The following is an 18,645-nucleotide window of genomic DNA, read 5'->3' as shown; positions in this document are numbered from 1 at the left end:
AAGCATATATTTAGCACTGAGATTAGCCCACACATACAATTATTTCACCAAAATCAAGGCATTTCACAGACTGAAGGGGTGTTCTGAACAGGCGTCCTGGAAGAAAAACTATTGTTTTCATAAGGATATTGGTATAACTTGGGATAACAGGGAGAGAAAATTTTTTGATCAAAAAGCTGCTATTTCAAGAGTCACTTTTCAAAGCTAGCTACAGTCTAGTAGAAATTCCCTTCTTACAATTTGCTCATCAGATCATTTTCAAATTTGAATAAATTTCCCTATTCTTTATTTCCCTTTCCCTTTATCTTACAGTTTTGCCTAAAGATTGATCTGACTCTGTTCCTCTTTTATCCCTTTAACACTTTTTTCCCATGTATTTCTGAGTCCATTTCTCTCCTTGCCACCTACATTTGCTGACACTTCTTTTGGCACAGTGAATTTCCAATTTGGGGTTTCTGCATATAGGTGCATGTGTATGTGCTTGTGTACATGTGGATGTGTTTGTGCTTATTTTGACTACCTTTGCATACTGTTCTCAATAGAAACACTTTTTCAAGCTCAGCTTCCTACTTACTGTGGATTTTTTTTTTTTTTTTTAGATTTGATTTGACTGTACTGGGAAGTGGTCATTTTCTCAGTGCAAAATGAATGTGTTAGAGAACTAGAGTTTGTGGCCTACTTTCTCCAAAATATACAAAAATGTGATGGGCAAAGGCAAAAGAAGCTACAAAGTGAGAAGTAGATTGTGATAAACTCTTGCAAAACCCTCCAACACCATGTATGGCATGGAAGTATTGTCATTGAAAAATAATTACTGATAATCAACATTTCAACCATCCATATCAAGAGACAAAGTGGAAACAGGAGCTGAGGAACAAACCCATTGTTATCATGATAAGCCTGCTATCCAAGCAGCAATTAATGCTGGTTTTATTCATGGTTGCAAAGTTATGGAAAGGGAACCTGCAGGGTTTCCCCTGAGCTGTCCACATTGCAGGGTACAAGGGCACCTGGGCTAGAAAGGCCTTGAACAACATTTTTTCTACCCTTAACTTTCAGAAAGTTATGCAAGTGCTTTTGAACCCATGCAAACTTTTAGGGCATTGCAGGTGCTAATGTTTAAATCAGTTTTTACACCACCTCCACTTGAACCACAGAATGCCTGGATGCAAAGCAAATTTAACCTGTACTATTTTGTTTTGCTAGACAAAAAATATAAACCATGACAGAGAAGATGCTGGGGCACTTCTGGGCTCAGCCATAAGGCACTCTTTTACTTCTCTAAATCCTTTCTTCCTGCAAATCCTTTCTAAATCCTTTCCTTACCAGCAAAACAAAATTTTTGTGCTGAGCAGCTGCACACAAAGCAATTTTAACCCTTCTTTTATCAAGATTTCTTCTTTATGCTTTCTTCTGTACCATGAAAAGATGGGTATAGAATACCCTGAGATTTGTCTCTGTTGTGATGACAGCTGGGGAAATCCCAAGTAAACCTAGAGCTGCACAAATCAATGTCTATGGAGAGGCTAAGTGGTAAATGCTGTGAGGAGCATGGAGAGTGCAGAGAATTGTAAACTTCAGTCCATCCTTTAAGTCACCTGGACACAAACACAATAGCACTATGAGAATTGGTGAGGATTGACCAAGTCTCACAGTACAAGTGTCAGAGATTTTCAGCCCATTTGGGTCACCAAACACTGTTTACACAGATCCTCCTCCCAGGAGGGAAGTTCTGCTCAGCAGCTCTGTAAAACAAAGGCAGCACTGAGACTCTCCCCAGGCTTGCAGTGAATTTTGGAAGTGGCTGCCCTGACAGTGGGCTGACCCTTGGCACCCCGAGGAGGTTCACCCACGGGGATGTCATTATTTATATGCACAGAGCAGATGTCCTTGGCACAGACATCCCCTGCCAGGTCTGTGCAGCAGATGTTATTGCAGGGCTGGCAGCCCAGCCAGAGCTCTGCCTCCCTTAAGAGGGACACTGCAAGTTGTGTCACTGCCCTGAATGGAGAATTCTGATCATTTAGCTGGAAGGAAAATCTCCATGGCAACAGAAGCCGAGATAAGCATCGCATTGCCGAGAAGGGCTGGGCTGGAGCCTTTGATTCACAGCCAGCTTGGGAAACAGATCATGCCAGCTCCAGAGCCACTCCTCACCAAACGATAAACAAAGGGACTTCTTTAATCCCAGTCCCATCCTGATAACCACAGAAACTACACCCAGATCCAGACTCTTCAGAGGGAGGGTGTTTTGTTCTATAACTGTGGATTGCATCTGAGTTCACTCTTACAGTGAAAACATTTGCACATCACCTGACATCTCCTCACTGCTGAAAATACTGTGACCTATTGATCAGTACAGCCATACCGATTTATTCAGACAAACTTTTCACAGCTGAGCTTGTAACATTTGCTTTTACATTTGTTATACATCGTGCTGAGGTGATGGGTACTAATGAACAAGGAGCTCTCCTCCTTGGGTTCTGTGGAGACAAAGCCATAGCTGCTTCCAAAATTCCAATGGTTTTCCCACAGGCTGTGCAGCTTGTTCATTACAATACCAAGGTTACCATCTAAGCAACCTAAAGATGTGCAGGCTGAAACTTTTCTTTGGTGTGTTGCTCTGGAATAAGTAGGGAAGCCTCATTTTATGAGTTCATTCAATCCCTAAGTGCTGATAAAAATAAATACCCATCTTTTCTCAGCTAAGCTATCTAAATATACTTCCTGGAAAAAATAGGCAACTTCTTGAACTTTTGCTGAAAGAAGAAATATTCTCTTCTAAGTCACATGTTGATGCCCACATGTTGCTACAGTCATTAGGATTCTGCTGCAATTTCACAATAAATCTTTTTTTGTGCTGCCTAAGCCTAGAGCTCAAGCTTCCTCCCTTACACACTATTCTTGAGCCTGATGTAAAACTATAATTATCTCGTGCAAGTTCCTAGGCTGTAATGTGTGTCTGCACACAAGTGCAGAACAACTAACATATCTTCACTTCCTCCTGGAATTTGCTGCTAAATATAGTAAGAAAATATGACAAAGATATTTGAAAGTTTGCTTAGGAAGCAGGTGGTAATTGCATTTCAAAGGCAACCACTGACTGGTAACAGGAGTGATAAGCAAATAGAATTCAAGTAGTGCAAGCCAAGGTTTTGTACTGATATGAAAATACAGGTGAAAAACAACATGAAAAGCAATGCATTCAGTTACATGATGTCATCTTTGTTTTAGGATACAAAACAATTACCTAGCCTTACAAAGAATTAATCAGGATCTGGAGGATAAACTTTACAGAATGGTAAGTTATCATAAGTGCTTTTTTTCTAATATATTAAACATGGTTTTATGATTCTTAAGTCATTGGAAAAACATGTATGTAGCCTCAAGCTCTAAAAGCAGTTATGTTTAGAAAAGATATGATGAAGAGCTCAATCTGTGTATAGTGACAGAGCTCCACCAATTTAAAAAGAGATTGCTTGCCTGATGCAAATTGTACCTTTAAAATAATTCTGGTTAATTTAGTTAATAACTTCATGGATTTGAAATATTTATGTTTTCATTAAGCATCAAGTAAAAATAAAGTAATCCAAGGTTTTCTCATGCTTCCTAGATACTTCCACTCAGCATTTATTAAGTGATTTTATAGAGCTTGGATGGCCTGACTTCTAAACTCTTCCATAACTATCAAGCTCAGTACATTAATTTCCAATCTGCATGTGTCTGCCACCACAGCATCAATGTCACAGGTCAATTAAAAACCAAGTGCAGAAAACACTGCAGCCTTTGAGGGCTCCACATTGCAAGACACAGCACTCCTAATTTAAAATAGCTTGAAGATGTCAAAAGGAAATGGAAAAGTCATTGAGGCCCTGGCTCATTGCTGATGATGCTGGAACATTGTGCTCACTGTTAGGAGTAAAATTACAAAAGAATGTAAGGATAATGTTTAAAGAGAAAAGAATGAGAGTTTTGAACTTCCAAAGATCTCAGGTAGCAATTGCATGAATGAGAAGCTTGGACTGGGGGGACAATTTATTGTGGATTTTGAGTAAGTATGGACTGTAGGAACATACAGAACAGGCACCAGCCTTTACTAATAAACAATTTTTTTTGGAAATGGCATTGTTCTTATCTCAGAATCCTATTCCAATAGCTAACAATGGAAAAAGGACTGAACTTTTGCAACTAGCTAACAGCAGAGCAAAATTATAGCTGGGTTGCAGCTGATGTTTGTTGATAAATATATGTTTAAACAGTGTAAAAGCATAAATAACACTTGGTCTCAAGTGATTGCTTTTTTTCTCCACTCTGCCTTTGTTGCTTTTTCCTTTTGCCCAAATCACTTCAGGATTTTTTCTTCATCAGTAGCCTAACATTTATTACCTATTCACACAGATAAATAGATTCATTCAGGCTGGTAAAAGAAATAAAAATAATAAGAACACAGAAAGAAGGACTCCAGAAAATCCATGTGTTTTATCAGGTATTTCAGATCAAAGCAAAGAATTTTTAAACTGCTGTTTCAGCATCCAGTTAAATCCTTGAGAAATTATTTCAGAGCACAGCACAGAAAACTGAAAACCAGCCCTGTGGAGCACTGTGCCTTTCTTTATCCCACTAATATGACAGTCATTGAAGATAGCTTTAGAGGCTTGAAGAAGATCAATCAGGCTCTGTACACCACTTAACTCCAGACTGCTTTGCTTTCTGAAATATTGAAACTGAAGACATAAAACAAACCAAAACAAATGTCAAATGGAAACTCTATTAAAAAGAAAAAAATGAGGGAGAAAGTATCATATCTGATTTAGATAAGTCCAACCTTTTGATTTTCAGGACACTCCAGCAGCCCTCAATACTTCAGAGACAGTTGAATTAAATAACAGCTGGTGTGGTTGATCAGCAGCTTATGGTGGACTGGGTTCTTGGATACCTTTCTCTCCCTTTCCTGCTTAGGAGGAACAGCTGTGTGTATTTAATTTTTTGTTTTGTTTTGTTTTGTTTGTCATTCTAAGATCAAACGCTTTTAATTTTTCTACCCTTTTACAAATCCAAATATATAAACCATGTGTTTGCTTTCTCCCTCTCTCCCCTACCCCATCCTCTGTATACACACAGGTGAATACACACACACACACATGTTTTGACTATTTGGTGGGCTCAAATTCAACTAGTAGGAAAAGAAAACCCCCAGGCAGTGTTCCCTTGCTCCCCTTGCCTGCAGGTAACACAGGATGCCCCAGGAGATGAGTTGCTGCCTGCCCTAACAGGTGACTCACAATTCCCCCTCTCCCAGTGACTGCTCATTGAAACCTATCTAGGAATCCACTGTCACCTCCTTTTCTAACATTTTTGGGTATCCTGAATGTTAAAGCTTTCCATTCCTGCTATTGGTATAAGAGATGTAAAACAATAATCATTAATTCATCAGCAGTCACAGAAAAGAAGCTGTACAGCAGTTGCTTTTCTTCTAGGCTCTTCTTCCTTTTGGGTGCTAACCTATAAAATATTTAAAAATATTTGAAAGCACACTTCTGAATGCAGCAAATTGTATCCAGTTGAAAAACCTCTGTCACATCAGAACTTGAAGTATAAATATAAAATATGAACCATGGTGTCTGATTTGCTAAGTGCCAAAAAATGCAATCCTGAAATCAGGGGAGAGCTTGCTGTATTAAACTGGGCAAGACTAAGCTCATGGAACAGTAGAGGAATGGGCACAGAGTTAAAATTCTGCTGTCACTCCTCATGAAACTCCTGTTCTTACCACAGTAAATGTCTTAAACTGGAGAAGATTTCTTTAGTCTTGTAAGCACTGGTTAAGAAGTGGAATTTAGAGGCTGTCTGCCTAAATAATTTATCTTTATAACTCTTTTCTCCATTAAGATGTGGGAAAAGACTAAGCAGTGCCCTCACATTTTGCACTGCTGTTCCATCACAGCACTGTTCAATCAAATAACTTTTTATGATATTTAGTTCCAGCTGTCATCAGTAATCTTCACTTTCCTTTTCACTTGTTGGAGTTTTTGGAGCATGCTCTGCCACGGTCCTGCTGCTCACAAACAGCATTTACAAGCAGATTATGAAAGTCATCCCAACCACAAGTTAAGAAACCCTTTATATGATCTCAATCCAGCTGTGTTCTTCATATGATCCTCTCTGGAATTAAGCAATGTGTTTTAAAAAGCTTTTGAAGTTTTAAGGCTTTTGGTTGCAGTTAGTTCTGTAGTTTTTACCTTTAATGCCATAAGCCAGATTTTTAATGGTATCCTTTTTTGAGAAGAACTGGTGCCTAATAATAGCTGCTTAATAACCCCTACTGCTAATGAAAATTGCACCCATCTCTCCTCCCCTGTCTGCATTTTGAATGTTCTTGAAAACATGATCACAGAAATCCAGCTGCAAAGAGCTCAGGAGACCTTATTATCCAGAAACACCCTAAAATATTCCTTTTTTACAAAGTTTGACAGTTTGCTGCATGGCATCAGCTCTGGTTCCACCTCTGCAAAGCCAGCACCAGCCCTCTGCACACAGTGAATTATACATTTTATCATCTGTCAAGATGAGAACTCTTACATTTTTGCAATAAAAATGTACAAAATTTACAGCTAAATTTTACCATAGAACTTTTACAATATTGCACATCAAAATCTGATTTTTCATTTACATTAAGGCAGGCTGGGACTGTGACTGTGCCATAAAGTTGGAAGAAGTTATTATATAAACCAGCAGTAAAGAGGGATTTGTGTTGAGCATGATCATGTCTGAAATGCTGCACTTTCTGAGCCCTGCACTGGTTTTTATCCCATTTCTGCCTCTGCCTATGAGTTGGAGGAGGACTAAGAGGTACAGCAAATACTTTATGTTCTGTGTCATTAAGAGTTATTTATACAGCACTTGAATATCTGAGGTTTTCCAGTTTGCTGGCCATAATATATACTTAAGCATCTCCAGTTGGGGAAATCCAAATATGAATTAAATATGAGCTGGGCAGTTTTAAGTGGTGCTCTGAGACTTTGTGTCAGGGAAATGTTATTTTAAAAGAAGCAGATTTCTGGGTATCCAGGCCAGGAAGGTAAAGAATGTGGGAAGTGGTGAGGAATTTGATGAAAAATTTCAGTCAGGCATTAAAAAGATCTAAGTAACAGCTGTTTGCCTTTGGAATTTGAACCAGTCACTAGAATGTACATGAGTTTTTTATGATACCTACCAGTCACAAACCCAATACAGTTTAAATCATAAGTGAAAGATGAAAACAATGGAGAGAAATCCTATTCCTTACACAAACAAGGAAAACAGAAGCCCAGCATCCTCGGGTTCTTGAATGGAACATGATGACTTTGATAGTGACTTTGAACAGAGTGATTTCAAGCCCATCTTTTTCATTTTCTTTCCTTCATGGAAGAATTAGTTTCTCTCCCTCCCCCCTGTCCCATGAAAATCAAATAGAGATGGCCTAAATATACTTAAAAGGATTTGCATCCCAAAGACAAGAAAGTTTAGAGTCAGCTCAACCTGGCAGGCTCATTTATCCACATTCAGTGAAGACAGCTGTGAATTTCAAGAGAAATTTATACTGGTTGGTTAGTTAAGGCAGAAGCCAGAGAAGGTTTGTGCTTTGTGGACTAAACAACTGCAAAATAACATCTCTATGGAAGGAAATGACCGTAAATGGCACAGAAAAAGTAATTCATAAAAATAGAAGCTGAAAAAAAAAATGCATCTCTGGGAGGACTTAAGGCTACATGGTTTTGTGCTTACAGGCACTTTGTGCTAAAGATGCCAATTTCTCACTCTTTTCACCCTCATATTCCAAGTTTAAAATATTGCAGAATAGGCAACAGGACCTCCTGTAGGAGTTACACAAGCTCAGACTGAGTAGGTTCATGAGTTTTGCAGTCAAATAAATGAATTCTCCTGGCTAATTTGTGAACACAAGCACCAGCACACAGGATTTCAGACACCCTCAGTCCTTTCACTCTCCTGATCACAGATCCACTTCCTATTGCTGCTCCATTGCTATGTGGTTGGGGATGGCTCTTCCCAAGAGACACCTAAGGCACCCAGCCACTCCCAAATTGCTCCATATGAAAATGACATCGTGGGAGACTGTTCTGGAAACTGCTTCCCATTTTTCCAAAGGACATGTGACTGTTCTGCTCTGTCTCTCCCTCTCAGCAGGACATCTTCCACAGCTGTGAGCAACCTAAGGGAGCTGTAAAGAGACAATGGACACTTCTCACTTCCAGCATTGTCTCTGTTGCATGATGGAAAACTCCTTAGCATGTGTCTTATCTCTTGGCCACTGATATGCATTTCTGATACCTGAGGTTTTTAATAATTTTCTTCATCCTGACCTCCATGGTTTGGTCTCTGTCTCTCAAGAAAACCCCCTGGGTTACCATATAAACTAGAAGAGAACAGAAAAATCTTTGTTTTCAAAGACTGAAAAACAGAAATATGTATGGGATGCAGGTGTTTTTGACCTATTTCTTGTAAGTCCCTAGGTCTTTACCAATTTACCACAATGGCAGGGTAAGCAAGAACAAGCCTGAAAAGGTGCTCTGTAACAGGCATTTCATATCTCAAAGTCCTTCACAAAAGCTGGTATCACCTGTGAATGTGAAAAACAGGACATGGAAGGGTGACATGTCTTGGCCAAGCTCATCAATAAACAAATTTATTAATAACTTTTAGGTCTTCTCTATCAAATCCATTTCCTACAGAAAATATCAAAAGACTTCCTAGGTTTTCTTGGATCCAATTTACAATGCCAGTTGCTTTTCTCCCACTTCAGATAAATTGAAAATGACAAAGACAGGGTTTATCAGAGAGAGAGAGAGAGAGAAATAATGAAAGAAAGAAAGAAAAAGAAAGAAATAAAGAGAAAGAAAGAAAGAAAGAAAGAAAGAAAGAAAGAAAGAAAGAAAGAAAGAAAGAAAGAAAGAAAGAAAGAAGGAAAGAAAGAATGAAAGAAAAGCATATACCAGCAAAGTACTGGTAGTCAGTATATAGTTTTTGTTTAGTCCAGGTCACTATAGATCATCAGTTTCATAATATATTGTTTTTTTCTAAATAAGGAAAAGTAATTTTTGGAGATAGTATTGCATCTATAGAATCCAAAACTATTTTATTTAGTCTTTACAGGAGAGAATACAGAATTAATCAGGATAATTACTTTTATGAGGTGAAAATCAAGAGAGGGATGGGCAAAGATTAATTAGTACATTTTCTTTTTCTGGTTGCATATTTTGTTCTTGCAGAACAGTACTAAAGATATGAAGGCTCATCAACATCATAAGAAATTTCTTTATTATCACAAGTGGCATACACCTCCAGCAGAATCCTCTTTGCTCACTAGAGGTGTAATATTTAATCCTGTACTTCTTTGTCTTTTTTCCTCCAGAAACAAACATTTCTTCTTTCAACCTCCTGTCACTAACACAGCCTCAGAAGATACTATTACATTGACTTCAGGGAATTAGCATCAATCAACACCATTTCTATTCCCTCCAGCTAAAATTTATTTAGCATTTTATTTATCAGGAAGGACTCTGCCTTGGCAAGGCATACCCTTGATGTGAAATGTGGGAGATGATAGGTACGAAGAAAAACTATAAGAACATTTTGTCAACTTCATCTAGAGTGCCAGGAGAAAGCAAGGGCTGTGAAGATGACTGGCTGGCTTAGAAGGGCTTCTAATAAGCTGATAGGAAAGATTTTTTAAAGCACAGTTCAGTGCTGTAGGAGACCAAGGAAGTTGATGGCAAGTAAAACTACCCCAGCTCCCAAAAGTTCATCCTGCTGTCATTGGGGTTAGGTAATGAACTGATGATGTTCATTTATAAACAACAGATCCTCAGCACTGCTGGTTTCCCAAAGAACAAGACCTAAGTCAGCAAAATAAAACCACTCTAAATTGGGAAAAACCTTTTTGTCACAGAAGATATGCAGTGCCTGGAGCAAATTCCTGAGCACTTTGAAAAGATGAGCAGCCAGCTAATTCCTGCTCAGAGGAGCAATCAGCCTGTGCAGTGGTACTCTGTTCATCCATATTTTATATCAAAGAGCACATCTAAGCAGAAGCCAGGCCAGGAATGGCAGGACCCTTCCCCAGCCTAGAGCCAGGTTTGTTGGCATTCATTGAATTTAGATAAAGTATCTCTATTTATAATTTAAATTTTCTGCACAGATTTGCATTTAAAAAAAAAAAGCTGAATGAGAGGTGACAGGTGCCTTTACCCTGAGCTCAGGACATGCACTGAAAATTTCAGGAATATTTCGAGATGACACAGTGGCAAGAATACCTTCAGCAGGAGGTGCAGGTGTAAGCAGATTTTATTGTAATGTCCTTTTACACAGTGTATGCCATGTAGGCTGACATTATTTCAAGTTAGGGGCAAACCCCTACAGTTGCCAGAGCTGAGCTGGAGTGCTGTATGAAGTGAAATACTCTGCTCAGTCAATGCAGGCTTGCCCCCATGAAGAAACATTAAAGATCAACACTAGTACTTGTAGTACCAGGAAGAAAAGTAATCACACTACATTTCTTTTACAAATCACTTGCACAGAAAGAAAAGCATGTTTTTACTTCACAAGCAGAACCCTGACAGCACTTTGCTAAACAGAGTTCTTTCTGTGATATGTTATTAATTATACACCAGTGTCAAAGTTTTTTTCCCTTTACAGCTATGGAATTTCATTTCATGGGGTAGTCAAGGAAACAAATCTTTATAAGACCTTTGCTAATGCAAGGTTAAATATGACATTAAGAGCAAATCATTCTTCAAGTGAAATGCCATAGAGCATGATATCAGAATCCTCAGACAAAATACTACAGCCCCATGATGTTATCTTTAACAAAATTATAGTATTGGGCAATCAAGGGCAAAAATCAGATTCTGCTGCAGGTGATATTTAATCAGAAAAATCAGAAGCAAGTGTTGCTTACTAAAAAGGATAAATTCTGTAATTTAACTCTGATGGACAAATTAGATTGGGTCAGTAATTTAGACTTAAAGTAATACCTCATTTATCAGAGAATAAGATTCTGCTTATTTCCATATCACTGCTCTGTAGAATAGATCTTCTAAAATGTTATGGGCACAGCAGATACATTTGTAGCACATCCATTTATTCAATTCCTCTGATCTATCATAAAAAGAAGAAAATGCCAAGCTTGAAGATCACACTATGAATTATATTGCTGTGGTTTTATCCTATCAAAAGGTCCCCAGCAATCAGAAAAAGGCATTCAATAAGTAAACCTCTGCATGCCTAAACTCTATCCTCCTCCTCTTACAACTCTTTTAGTAAAGGGGCAAAGTAGATTATAAAACTTTCAGCTGTCAGATACATTTCTTTCCTGAAAAATATCTTTACTGCTTTGTCTTTCCCTTGGAATGTATTCTTGAAATGTATCCCCAGCTCTAACTGATTTTCCCCAATTGAAAATAGGTTTTTTTAATCCTTTGGTTTTGGAATACCCTTCCTAGGCTGTGGACATGCATCTTGGAAACAGCTGGCAATGTATACAGAAGTACACTTAAGTGTTCAGTAAAGCATTATGTCATTCCTCTCTTCTTTGATTTCTTAGGTATGTCTTGGCTTTTTCTGTGTCTTCCCTCAGATATCTTCATTTTCCATAACAGCATTTGAGAGCAATTGTCTGAAGTGATTTCCTGGTCACATGGTATAAGGATTTCACTATCTGCTGTAGAAATTTGCTGTATTTTCTTATAACTTGTTCCTTCCTAGTCGTATTTTAAGTCTTGCTACCTCTATACACTTCTGAATTATTGCAGGACATTTGCATGGAAGACTAAATCTGTTTATTTTGGAAAATGATTGATATACCAAACTTTCACATGACTACAGGTTTTTAAAATGGGTTTAAATTAACTTATTTCACACTTTTGGCTATTCTTCCCCAATGTACCATAGAATAATTTGACATGAGAAGGATTACAAAGGACTTGATTTAATTATATGCTCTGTCTGAGCAAATACAATTCAATTAAGGAAGATGTGATTATTAAATCTTAAATGCATTAGCATGTATCAATCAGCTGTATGAGCTTTAAATTAATAAATAGTTCTTTCACAGTAACCCAACTACTAGACAGAGAATCTGAATTAAAACCTCTAATAAAATTAGCCCAAGTCTCTCAATGCATTATTAAGGCATAATTTACTGAATGGATCTTTATACATCAATTGTAATAATTTCATTGAAATTTGTTCCAATATTGGGTGATGTTAAAGTAGTAATGAATTTTGTTTTGTCCCAAAATCTAATATTTTTTTGTATGAGGGGACAAATTGAAGTGAACACAGTGCAACATTGGCATGTTTTTGTCTCAAATTAGCTGATAATTTAAGGTTTCTCTCAAAACTCCTGGTACTTTCCTGCTTAAATATTTTAGCTGTTTTTCTTTCAAATTTTTAGTGTGGATACAGAGAGATATCAAACATTTCAGTGAAGAAATAGACAAAAATGCCCAGTAAAGTAGAATTTTGATTTTTATACAAGATGCCAGGAAAGCAAATTAGAGTTTAAGTTACCAATTATTAAATCTATCTTATTAAGATAGATTTAATTTATTCTAATAGGGGACAGCCATGCAATACCCAACTCATGATGCTAATGAAATGGGGAATTTAGTTTTGTTAGATCTGCAAGTAAGCCTCACAAGACAATGTAAGGAATTCAAAATATGGCTGTGCCAACCTGCTGCACTAAAGTTTCTGACATGCAAGGCTCAAGCTGTGTGGTTCTATGGGGTTGACATGAGGAGGAGGATGAGTGAACAGAACTCTCCTCTGGAGCCCTCCCAAGGGCAGGGTTTCCTACTGTCCTTGGCTGGAGTCCTGGGAGCCCTGCAACCAGGAGAGACCCCTGCCAGCAGCTGGAGAATGGAGAACTTGTCCATTCAGTCTGAATGTCTCTGCTTTTTCATTTCTCCATTTTTTCCCAGCTCCATATTCCCTCCTAGAGCACACAGCAGTCTGTAGGCAGGAGAGATGCTGACAGTCCCGAGCAACATCAGGGACAGCAGCTGTCTCCTCTTCCCTTCTCAGGGTGACTGGAGAATTATCTCCCTGTTGGATGATTCCCCAGTACCTGCTCTGCTGCTCTGTGAATTTTCCTGCTGTTTTATTAATGCATCTTCATCTCAGTGTTCCCAGTTACAGTGACGCATGAGCTCCGTAAATATAACATCAAGGCAAGAAATTTCATTTGAGCAGGGATTATTTCACTCCTTGGTGACACATGTAATTGGCTTTATCTGCTGCAATGAGGTTTTTCATAAACCACTACATGGTCTGGCTCAGCTTTCTATTGTTCAACTTCCAGGAATTTTTCTTTTGGCTAAATAGCTAGAGATAAAGAATAAAGAGTGAGAATATATTCCAGGAGGAGGAAGAAATACAAGCCAGAAGTCATTTTGGAAAAGAGTTCTACAGAAGCACGAATCTGCCTGCTTCTTTCAACATTTTAATTACATACACCCTCCCTTAAGCTGATTTCACTGGTTCTAAAGACTCAGAGATTAGAATGAGGAATTTGAATGTTTTTCCCCCACAGGTGTTAATGCCAGCTTGCTCCATTGTTTCTGAAGCCCTTTCCAGCAGATTGCTGAAAGACAGGAGCCATTCATACAATCCCTGGTCAGAAACCCTTAATGGAAAACAGAACAGAAAGCAGGAAGAGAGCAGATAGCAAGGCAGCAAGAAGAGAGAAGATAGCAAGGCAGCAAGAAGAGAGCTGATAGCAAGGCATGTGGCTTTGGGTTCTGTGGAATCCTCATCCATTTGCTGTGAGGAAAAGGAGATTGGTTTAGCTGTATTAATCTAAAGCAAATAGGAAAGACTTGCCTGTGAAACTGGTGAACACCAGCCAGGCATCAACCTAGGGAGCAAAAAGGGGATTGAAAGGTGAAGAAGTATTCTCTTCTGCCAGGGATAAAACCAATCCAGCCACCAAGGTGTATGAAAAGAGACTCTTTAGCTGCCTATATGCCAGAACTAAGAATTTAGTAATAAACTAGATTTAGAAGCAGTGTACATGCATTGGTGCCAGAAAATGACTCCAGCTCATGGAAAAGACTTGTGCAACCAAAATGATTAACACAGCTTATTTGGGATGGACTAAGTGCATTGCAGAGCTTGAGAACAGCACTCAGTATTGTGCCTGGCAACTTTAAAATAATAGTCCTGAATATAACTCAAATATTAATAGGCAGCAGAGGAAGATCTCATGTTGGTCTCTGCCTGCCACAGACTGCAAAAAGTTGTGAATTATCTCTTTAAAGAGATGTTTGTAGCACACAGGAGGGAGAATTCTGTCATCTTTAGCTTTAACTACAGCTTTATGCTGATGGTCACTTACAACCAGTACAGTGCTTCTTACCAGTGGTTAAAAAAATTATAGTAACAATCTCTTGATTATGAAAATGCTGAATTAAACATGAAGCTCTTTGCCTTCATTATGATAAATGCAGGCACTCATCTTTGAACTGAAATGAGTTGTAGCTTAAGAGAAGTTGTCATGAATGTGTTACATTTGATATTGGTATACAGAATAAAGTCCAAACCAATGATATCTGTTTTCCATGAAAGGAGTGAATCTTGCAAATTATTTAAAGCCAAGCCATCTGGGAGAAAAGGTTTTAAACACTTATCAATCACTGTTCACATTTTTTTGCTAAAAACAAATCTCACATCCAGGAATAAAAGACTAGAAACCTATAATTAAAAAACTTTAGGAGGAGAAGTAAAATTTGGTGCATAAAATGGAGGCTGTACAAGTAACAACTAGAAAGAAGAACTGATAGCAATCAATACCAGTTGCAAGGTCTGAAACAGAGAATAGGTAAAGGAAGGAAAAGATACAGGAAAATAACCTGTAAGGTACTAGGTAGGTATAATAATGCAGCTGGGGTCCATATAACTAGAAGAAATTTAAACAATAACTTTGATATTTTACCTCCTAGGCATGGAAGAGTGTTCATTGGCTTTAGTTCTCTAATGGAAGTGAAGTCAACGACCTTTTTGGGTTTGGGAAAATTAATACAAGGAAGCGATAGTCAGAACTTAGAAAAAACTTGTGCTTCATATCTCCTGCTTCTAGCTTATTAATTAAGTGTAAGGACCCAGCTAGTCCCCAGGCTGCCCCCTGTTCCAGTGAGAGACAGAAACACCTCTCCAGCATGACTGCCACCTTCAGACAGGTGTCTAAGCACATAGGCAGAGGCATCCTTTGGGCACATCTCTTCCACTGACCAGAGACTAGACAAGCAGCTTCATCCAGTGTCCTTCTTGTGGATGGTGAGATGAATTTAAGTTATGGGAGATGAATACCCAGCTCCTGTGAGGTGATGGTGCTCCATAATTCAGAGCTATGAATCCCTATGTTCCCCCTGGATATCTATGTTTCTTGTCTTACAGGAGAAATACACTTAAAAGGATCCTAAAAAACAAATAAATAAACAAACAAACAAAACAAAACAAAACAAACCCACAAAGAATTTAAAGAGAGCAGTCCAAGACATTAAAAAGTTATACCAGGAAATCTTATTTTCTTGAAAACAGTGCATCAATCTGGGAAGAATAGCAGCATAATGACTAAAAGCAAGTCAAGAATCATTACTTAAGTATGCAGAGCTTTTCTCAAGGGTGTGAAGATACTGCCTTTTCTAAATATGGCCTTCATATTTACTGTACTCTGTTAAGCACTGCAGAATTAGCAGAGAGCTGCCCAGTGCTAGGGCATTTATGAGGAGAGTTTCAGAGGGTTTTCTTTTTACATAGATTATTTAAACAATACAGTCATATTCCAGGTATGATTCTCCAAGTTTAATGTGAATAAGTGCTTAGGGTGAGAAGACATTGTGTTATATAGATGAGAGTACAAATAGGATATCCAAGCACATTCTATTTAGCAGGGTATAAAGTTATATTTTGTTCATTCTGGGTTAAGCTGTTCCTGTAGTTCCAATTGTGTTTTTTTTAAAAAAAAAAACAGTTCCTTTACCAAGACTGACAGTTATAAAAGCTTGGATTCATTATGAAGTAGAGATCAGATTTAATCTGAACAAAGACTTTACCCACCACAGAAGTGTGTCTCTGTATCCTAAAGCCTGCAGGTTTTTAAATCAAAATCTGATGAGCTCTAAGGGCTTTGATCATCCTCTCCTAAGGTCTCAACTGTTGTAGAAAGTCTCAGAGGAAGGTTATTTCTAAAAAGGTGCAATTAAAAATTTTCTCAGCCTCTCTGCTTTCTCACATTTTGGCTTGCAATCCTCCTTCTACAAAATACAGTAAAGTCAGCTCAGCTTTGTAGCAACTTCTTGTGTTTTAAAGGGAGTATCTCATCCTATGGTGTGTGATGAGTTTGCAGTGTGTCCAAACATCTTTTCCCATCCTACTCAGACTCTATTAGCTCCTCCTGCATCAACAACAAATACCCTGAGCAATTCTGCAGACATCCCTAATACTGCAGAGTGGGAAGCTCTTGCCCATGATGCCAAAATTTGATAACAGGGCTGAGAGACCAAGAATCCTGACACTGTCTTCAAATGACTACTTAGGACTTTCTACTGTATCATCAAGTGATTTTTCAAGCAATTATTTGCCTGAAGAAGAAGAGTGACACAATCAAGGTTTATTTGTGTCAAGGTGGATCTTGTACTATAAATTCAATAGTTATTTTTAAACATATTCTATGGGATTCAAAAGCAAAATTCTAGGGGATGGATGTAGGCACATAAGTCAACTTTCAGATGCATCTTTTTCATGTTGAAAATCACTCAGAAATTGGAATTTTTTTTTTTTAATGGTAGACCCCTACTTTCCATTAAAACCACAAACTGTACCCCACATTTCTCCTTCTGGAGTATGAAATGCTTTTATCAGCATTTTGCTGGTGAAGGAAATAGTAGTTTGGATGGCTCACTACAGGGGGTTGCTGTTTTTTTCTTTTCATTTTGTGTCATACACTTTGTATGGGCTGAAAAAGCCTGAAAATCCTTGTGATTTTACACCACTTGTCATGGAGTAGGAAGCACTGTATTTTCACATTCCTCCTAGATTAGAAATGTATGCTGTACCTTTGTCCTGGTAACACACAGAGTCACCCAAGGGTAGGAAAGCTGAAGGCAGAGCATGAGCTGCACAATAAAAATGGACTCAGTAGGTGCCCAGTTACAAACAGGACCAGTTTTTGACCTACAGAGGACAGGGTGGATGAAAAAGAAAGAAATCATGCTTACAGTGGGCTAAAGAGGTGCAGGATATCACTGACAGGGCAGAAAAAGCTCTGAGCCCAGATAGAGGGGCAATCCAAGGAGTGTTCAGATGATTGACAGCCTTAATGGAAGCAGCCTGGTGTCTGGAAAATGATAGCTGGAAAAAAAAAAAAGGAATGGCTTCCCTGTGACCACAGTTTGTCAGTGGGAGGTCTGGTCTCACACTGGAAGAGTGCACTGGATTGTGAAGTGGAAAGAAGTAAGAGGAATTGACAGTAGAAATGAAAAAGGAGAAGAATGGTGGGATAAACTGCTGTCTTTACAGTAAAACAGGACCTTGGAGAGTAACCTGTTTACATGGATTTTTCTCCTAGAACTCCTGAAATACAATCTAACACCTGCAACAAATGAAGGCTCCAGGAGGAAGGGAAAAGGATCTTTTTTTATATCTTCTACTTTAATGTGTTTTATAACTGTGTAGCTGACTTCTGCACAGCTTGGCTCTGGCAGCCAGGGTTATTTAATACCGTAATAGACAAGATAACTGACAATTTTGTAAAAAACATTAACATTGCAAATGTTGAGATTAGCAAGTTGGCAACTTTGATAGAGGCTGTATCAATCATTCATATTATTGTTGCACTCAGACTTTTCTGCCCTGGATCCCTGGGAACAGTACAAAGAATTAAAATTCAACAGTACAAGTATTAGAGCATGAGCCAAGTTCAGCAGAGGGAGACCTTAAATCAAAACCTTCTCAGCAGGACCTTGTGCTACTAGGGGAGAGTTTTTAACTCAAAGTAAAACTCTTAAATGAATTTATACAAGCAATTAAGGATAACCAAAGGGCAACATCAATAGACATTAAGGTGTAGTCATGACATCATACACTGCATATGAAATTCTGAATTCTATTAAATTGGGATGCCAAGAATTTTAGAGAATCACAGTTTGTCTCAAAGGGAAAAGATACAAAAAGTCAGTACAAGCAAGGAAAGGAGATATATCTTGGACATGGCACTCAAAGGAACTTTGAAAGCAAAATTATATACATGATCCAGCTGTGGTTTCAAAAATTCTATAAATTTAAGTATATAATAAGTCCCTGAAGTGATCAGAGTAGGAATAATTCTTTAGCACCCAATGGATACAGACAGTGAAGGGAGTCTAGGAATATAGCTGTTAAAATACCACAAGCACCTGTCAACCCTGTCTTGTCTGCTATGCCCATTGACAGCAGAATTGCTTTTCCTTTCCCTGCTAAATTACCTTATATCTATCTCTAATTATATTTACTGCAGTAAGAGAGATGGTCAGATTTTTCAAAAATATATTATTTCACAATTGTGTAATCTTCTGGTGGAAGGAAGAATTTGTATGCAAAACCATGCGA

General features: G+C 38.2%; 1 protein-coding gene across 4 annotated transcripts in view; it reads left to right on the top strand.

The window, feature by feature from the left end:
* Positions 1-18,645, top strand: part of BEGAIN (brain enriched guanylate kinase associated) — a 154,108-nt gene that overhangs the window by 100,467 nt on the left and 34,996 nt on the right. For all 4 annotated transcript variants that reach the window (XM_056493978.1, XM_056493977.1, XM_056493976.1 and 1 more), the window contains one exon: positions 3,235-3,301. In XM_056493978.1, the coding sequence (XP_056349953.1) occupies positions 3,235-3,301 (67 nt within the window). The remainder of the gene's footprint in view (positions 1-3,234; positions 3,302-18,645) is intronic.

This window comes from Oenanthe melanoleuca, chromosome 5 (genome assembly GCF_029582105.1).
Source record: "Oenanthe melanoleuca isolate GR-GAL-2019-014 chromosome 5, OMel1.0, whole genome shotgun sequence".
NCBI lineage: Eukaryota > Metazoa > Chordata > Aves > Passeriformes > Muscicapidae > Oenanthe > Oenanthe melanoleuca.
The sequence above is the reverse complement of the archived record's forward strand: the minus strand, read 5'-3'. Positions and strand labels throughout refer to the sequence as shown.